The 6,944-nt window shown below is 49.0% G+C and overlaps 1 protein-coding gene across 6 annotated transcripts in view; it reads right to left on the bottom strand.

Moving 5' to 3' along the window:
- Positions 1 to 283: 283 nt before the first annotated feature.
- The window catches only part of MAPKAP1 (MAPK associated protein 1), a 236,533-nt gene continuing 229,872 nt past the window's right edge, over positions 284 to 6,944 (bottom strand). For 4 of the 6 annotated variants that reach the window (XM_007471481.1, XM_007471480.1, XM_007471482.1 and 1 more), the window contains one exon: positions 284 to 1,886. In XM_007471481.1, the coding sequence (XP_007471543.1) occupies positions 1,761 to 1,886 (126 nt within the window). In that variant the 3' untranslated portion in view covers positions 284 to 1,760. The remainder of the gene's footprint in view (positions 1,887 to 6,944) is intronic. The other 2 variants (XM_007471484.1, XM_007471479.1) reach the window with 2 other exon arrangements.

Here is a 6,944-nt window from a genome sequence, read left to right as displayed (position 1 = left end):
TCATGTAAATTGCACATGTGCTGTATTTCAGGATATGAGAATGGTGTTGATTTTGTAATTGAAGGAAGTGATGATTTCAATGTCACCCTTGAGTGAAGAGGGTCATCCTGTCTTGCTCAGTATTAAAGGAGGCCCACAGTATATTTCAGAGCCGCTTGGCACCACATCAACTGCCAGCAAGTGTCACCGCCCAGAGTGATTCATGGCGGTCACCGCCCTCAGCAGTATGTGCGCAAGGCTTCAAGAATTCAAAGAAATACGTAAAAGATGGTGTTTATGATTTTTATTTTAATATTGAATATGTCACAAGATTTAATGACCAAATTAGTCATTTACATTTTTCAAAGATATCTAAATATAAAATTGCTAAAAATTCAAATACAGATAGCAAGCTACAAATAATATGTCTTTTCTTTCTGGGGTGGATAGGAATGGAAGACATTAGAAAAGGGTGCTTCTGTTGGCTGAACAAAGATCAGAATGAAAGAGGAATTCATTAGGTGCCTCTGTGCAAACGGACCCTCAACTGTGAGAGGCTGTTTCAGCCACATCACTTCCTGTACAATGATTTAAAAAACTTTGAAATGCAGGTCCTCAATGAAACCTCAGTCCACCATCTTGGCCAGGGCCAGTGCGAAAGGACATCACCCTGGGAGGGACCCTGGAGAGGCTGGCGAGGACCACAGAGGCATCAGGTGTGGCCAGAGGGGTGGTGTCAGCAGATACCTGATTCCTTGCCCCCCACCCCCTGGGAGCTGGACCCCTGGCAGCAGCTCCTCCCGCCCCGCAGTCTCTGATGCAGTGAAAGCAGCACTTCCTTCCTGCTCAGACCAGAGGGCAGGCACTGTGAGGAGAGGAGAAACGGAGCCGAGGTGCCTCTGAGACAGCACAGCAGAGACTCTTCTGAGTCCAGAAAAAATCCACATGCGGGTCCAACTGTCAGCTGAAACTTAGACTTGTTACTTAGGAAACAGAAGAGACCACTTCTGGCTGGGAGCTCAGTGTGACCCCCACTTCTCTGAGCCCCGAGCTTTACATGCAGTCCTGCCTTCCTGAAATAGAGGTGCTGGGATGAGCCAAGGAGAGGAGGCTTCTGAAGGGGAAAATGGCGCAGCCTTGGACACACATCACTCGGTCCCCTTCCTAACTTTAGTAAGATACTATCCTCAAAGCAATGCGCTCATTTAAACAAATGGCATAGTTAAAACTATTGACTAAATCCTAAACATTTCTTCTGAAAAATCGAGCCATAGCTTTTCCAATCTGCCGGTTCAATATGGGAACAGATTTTAAAGAGAATAACATAATCAATCCTCTGCCCCAAAGAACGGTCCATCATACCAACCATGATAAAGAGTTTATTAAAAGGAAGAAAAAAAAAGAACCGTACATTTTTGTTCTTCGTTTGTTTTAAGAAGTTTGATCAAGTTGCAAGGACATGTCTGGGCATGGCTATGTACATCTTCGGGTGGGGCCGTCAGGCAGTGAAGATGGCTGGGCAGCTTGTGGCTCCTCTCGGTGTCGTCCGGCCCCGGGCACTGCTAATCAGCCATTACCACTCAGGGTTCGGCCCCATGGCAACGTCCCCAGCTCTGTTCTAGGGGGTTGCCCCCCCTTCCCCAAGAGCCCACCAGCCCTGTCCTCGTGAGCCAAGGGCTGGCCTCCCCGAGGACTGTAGGACACAGGGTGGGCTCTAGGGCCACCTGGCCCTGGCAGGCAGGCTCTGAGCTATGGCAACAGATTGAAGCTGGAGGCCGGTGTCATTGTTGCCCTGATTTCTTTTCCTTCTGGAAGCTGAAGCTTGTACGTCTGTTCAGTTTTCTTTGTTTTTGAGCAAAATAGTCAGCCCGGGCAGTGCTTGCTCGTGATTCCAGGATGTAGTTAACCTAGAAAGCAAGACGACACAGCCCATCACTTGTCAGCCACTCTGCTCGCCTGGGATGAGCAAGGGAAGGGCCCTGCCCTGGGCTGGGCGCCCTCCGGGCCCAGTGCACCCCTGTGCATGGCGTCCAGTCATCACGGCAACCCCGCAGGCTGCGACCGGAGCCCACTGCACAACGGGAAAACACGCCTGGAGAAGACATGAGGCTGGTACAGGCCTTTCAGCCAGTGGTGGAGCTTTTCTGATTCCAGAGCCCGTGGTCCCTCCCAGAAGAAGCCTGTGTACCGGGCTTCCTGGTTCTGCCCCCAGCCTGCCGTGTAGCCCTGGGCTCGCACATAACTTCTCTGAGCCCCCTCTTCCCTCGTCTGAAAGACGAGGACGTCACAGGGATGAAAACCAAACCAAAACAAGGCTCTGTGTTCAGCCTCCCACCAACAGGTACAGAGGTTCCAACTGGGGTATTTTAATGCTCACAAGCACCCCACTAGCTACGGCTCATTTGATAAAAAAGGGAAGTGAGGCTCAGAGAAGAGGACCAAGCTGCCCGGATCACCGAGAGGTCAGGGTCAAAGCCGGGAAAGGTGCCGTGGCAACTCTGTGCAGGATGCACAGCCAGCTGCCTCCCAGGTCTCCATGTTGCTGCTCCCACCTGGTTCTCTTGGGGTCTTTTCAGATTTCCCCCCATGCTGGATGGTCACTGTCACCATCACCTTTGGCACTGAGCACCTGCCTTATCTGAGCCTCACCCCATGTTTGGTTCAAGGGGCAGAGGGAAAATTAAGACTTGGTCCCTGTCCCAAGGACCTCACGGCCTAGTGAGTGTCCAACAGAACAAGTGTGACAACAGATACAGAAGGAGCAGAAAGGAATGGGGAGAGTAACTATCGGGGACATGTGGGGCAGAGAAGGCTTGTGGAGGGGATGAATGAGATGGGTTTTGAGAGACAAATACGAGTTTGAGGTGTACAAGGGGTGGGGAGAATCAGCACGCATCGAGGCACAGCAGTGGAACACAGCAAGGGGGTGTCCATGAACTGCAGAAGCTTAGGGATCAGTCAAGGTGAGGCAGGGAGGAGCCAGGGAAGGGCAGCAGTGCCATGATAAGACCTGCGCCTGGTGCGAGGATGAGCCCCTGGCTGGGTGGTGGTGACGGTGGCAGCAGCAGCAGCGCTTGGAGTGCTTTTCAAGGATTGAGTCATTTAACCCTCACAACAGCCTTAGGAGATGGCTGCCATTGTTATCCCCATTGTACAGAGGAGAAAACTGAGGCACAGAAATGATAACGTCATTTACTCGAGGTCACAAAGCTAGAAAGAGTACGCGCCAGGACCTGGACCAGCTCTCCAGGCCCCGGGCCTCCTCAGAGGCTCCCACCCCCTCACCTCCTAAGACTCGGCTCCTTCCACTGCCCCAGCTGCCCTCTGGCTGGGCCTTTCTGAGAACAAACACTGTTTCTCTTCAACCTCAAATATCTAAAAGTTATGACTAGAACCCTGAATATTCCTGGCTAGAGAAACGAGCTGCCCCCTCTGTTGATTGTACTCTGAGGGCCACGTGTCCCGCGCCCAGAGCGGGAAAGGCCTCTGTGGACTGAGAAAAAACCAAGGTGCTCCGGGGAGGCGGTACAGATGCCTCGCCTCGCGTGGGGCTGGGGCTCTGCCACGGTGTCCCCTCCAGACTTTCTGCTCTGATAGTCGCCGGCAGCAGGCGTTAAAGGCTGGTGTGTGAGTACAGAAGGCTTGACGCGCTCGGCCCACTGCCTCGCCAAGTTACCAGCTGAGAGCAATAAATCATGAGGCCTGCAGGGCCAAGTGACGATTTGGGACACTAGAGACAATGCATGGAAAGAAGAGGTTTATCATTCTTAATAAGAGCAATCTTTGGGTTCGATTGTTTGCACACTCAACCAATCTACTGTTTTCAGTGTATTTTTGGCACATGTAACTTGACAAAAGCATTTTAAAATGATCCTCAACAGGCCAAGTATTTCCTAAATTTATTATCTTCAGTGCTTTGTGATAATCACATAGATAATTTTAATGGAAGATTAATGTAATAATCAAAAGATAAAAACGCCCTTTGGTCTGCCATTAGCTGGTTAATATGCTGTGGCTTAAAACTTGCACAATTTTATGCACTATAGAGTGTTTCACTTTCAATGCATTTTACAGCTTAAGGCATAAAAATATAGGGAGTTTTCATGGTCAATAAAGACACAGCCTCCATCACTCGATCACGAGAAGAACCCAATTTGAAGAGACCAATGATTCCTCTGAGATTCACCTAGAAGCCTGCAGAATTAGGGACCACACAGGGCTTAGCTCAATCCCATCTCGGGTGGGAAGGGGCAGGGCAGGTCTGGGACTCCTCAGCTTGGTTCAAGATGAGGCTCCACCTGTATTTGCTCTGTGGCCTTGGGCCTCTTTTTCCTCGTCTATAAAGTGGGGATAATAATGTCTACACTGGGCAGGGCAGTTGCAAAGATGAAATGAGATAATGTACATAAAATGTCTTGTATACAGTCGGTGACCAATAAATGGGTCCTATGGGGAAAAACACAACGAGCTAAAAATAACTTGGAGAGTTGCCTGCTTGTAATAGTTTCTTTGACATTAGCCTCTGGTCCTTATTTCCTCCTTTCAGTTGCAGACACTGGTCAGAGCCCAAGCTGTGGCTCGTCTAAAGTTTCAGTCCAAAGCTCTTATTTTATGTGAAACTCCTCAATTCTAGAACCACCACATGTATTACTTGCGTCGAAGACCGACCTGAGAAGAACCTCTGATGGCAACATTTCTACCAAGTGGGGCCTCAGTCACTTGGTGTTGGTGCAAAGCCCCACGAAGACATTGGGAATGGCAGATTGGGCTAAGTATTTAAACTGCTTTAAAAATCAGAGATGGAGACGTGAAATTTAATCTTCCATCAGGATCGCGATCATTAGCTCTCTAAATAAATCAGGCTGGGACTTCTCCTGGAGTCTTGTACATGATGTAATATTTCTACAAGCATTTTCATATGAAAACAGACATTTTAGGGAAGGCGATAGGCCTTGGGGATTTTGCAGAAAAGCATCTGCTTCGAGGGAGCATTTGGTCCTGGAAGATGATTTCTCTGCACTCGTTCTTCCACAGTCTTGCACTGAAGTCATGAACCTGTGTTTCTGTCATCAATCTGCTGTTGTGAAAATTATTTTGATGTCAAACACAGGATTATAATTTTACTAGAATCCTTCTAGTAAAATCCTTGAATATTTTAATGCTGGCTACAAAAAAAAAGGCCAGGACTTCCCTGGTGGCACAGTGGTTAAGAATCCGCCTGCCAATGCAGGGGACATGGGTTCAAGCCCTGGCCCAGGGAGATGCCACATGCTGTGGAGCAAGCTTGTGCGCCACAACTGAACCCGTGTGTCACAACTACTGAAGCCCGCAAGCCTAGAGCCCGTGCTCTGCAGCAAGAGAAGCCACCACAATGAGAAGCTCGCACACTGCAACGATGAATAGCCCCTGCTCGCTGCAACTAGAGAAAGCCCGCAGGCAGCAACGAAGACCCAATGCAGCCAAAAATAAAATAAATAAGTAAATTTAAAAAATTAAAAAAAAAAAAAAAAAAAAAAGGCCAGCCCTGACGGGGTAATGGAATATTTCTCCACCTGGCCCCGGAGTGCGGCACGTGCTCCCTGGGTCGTCGGGGGATGCGCTGGCAGGTAACTCTTAGCTCGCTGCTTTCAGGCACTCCAGGTGGGCACTGTCCCCTGCCTGTTCCAAGGGGCTCCAATCCGGGGTGGTCTATGAACCCTCTGCTTTCCATCCAACTGGTCACGCTACTCTGTCTCGGCTCTAAACCGTCCTCCTAGCAGCTTTATTCTTTTAATTCTCATCTACTACTTTTGAAAATCTTTTGAAGCCATGAGGACTTTGCCTCAAAATGTTTCTGTGAAACAATTCCATTTCATCGAAATCTCCTGTTCAGCTCCTTAAGTCTATGCACACCTGGGAGGTTAGGAGCACAAGTTCTGGAATCTGCCAAACCTGGGTCAAGTTCTGGTTCTGCCTGTCACAACCCTGGCTAAGTTACTTTTTTCCTGAGCCTCAGTTTTCATCTAGAAAATGGGAATGACTGTATATCACTACCTCATAGAGGTGTGAAGGTTCCTTGAGACAGGACAGGTAAAGTGCCTGGCCCAGGTCCTGCACTTTGTGACCCCTCAGTATTATCTTAGTACTTTTATTACTATTACTTGATGACATCTACTCTTAAGAAGAGAACGAAAAATCACTTAGGTAGCTTCCATTTAATATTTGCTCTAGCAGCTAATATTAGCCTTATGGTGGGGTAGGGCAGGGTAGGTACCATGATCCCTATTTTACAGGAGGAGAAACTGAGGCCCAGGGAGGTGATGTGACTGGTCAGAGTCACACACAACCAGGGGTGGAGAAGCCCCCTCTGGCTCTAAGCCCTGTTCTGCCAAAGCAGTTCTGTTTTCTCTATCTGGTCATTCTACATAAGATTTGGCTTGGAGAAAGGATTCTCAGTTTGGAAGAGCCTGCAAATCACTAGTCCAGGGCTACTCAAGAGTGTGGTACACAGACGTCATCCTGTGCAGCACCTGAGAGCTTCTTAGAGACACAGAATCTCGGGCCCTGATCCATATTTCCTGAACCAACGAGACCCCACGGGAGCTTTTCTCAGTCCGACCCCACTTTGCAAGATTCTGTGTGGCTTGGCCCCTGCAACCTCTCTGCTCCAGACACACAGGCTTGGGTGCAACCTCCCAGCCACACCGCACTCTCCCTGCTTCTCTGCTCCGCCACAGGCTGCTCTCTCTGTGAAATGCCTTTTCTCTCTCCTCACCTGGTAAAATGTGTGCTTTTCCATCCATCCTTCAGGGCTCAGTTCTCCCTGCCTCCCTACCCCCAGTACCAAATCAGTTTACTCTTTATACACCGATGGGGCACCTTGTGACTTATTTAACAGTCTTTTTTTAATATATATTTATTTATTTATTGGCTGCGTTGGGTCTTTGTTGCTGTGTGCGGACTTTCTCTCTAGTTGCGGCAAGCAG

Source organism: Lipotes vexillifer, unplaced genomic scaffold, assembly GCF_000442215.2.
Source record: "Lipotes vexillifer unplaced genomic scaffold, Lipotes_vexillifer_v1.1 scaffold1600, whole genome shotgun sequence".
Classification (NCBI taxonomy): Eukaryota; Metazoa; Chordata; class Mammalia; order Artiodactyla; family Lipotidae; genus Lipotes; species Lipotes vexillifer.
The sequence above is the reverse complement of the archived record's forward strand: the minus strand, read 5'-3'. Positions and strand labels throughout refer to the sequence as shown.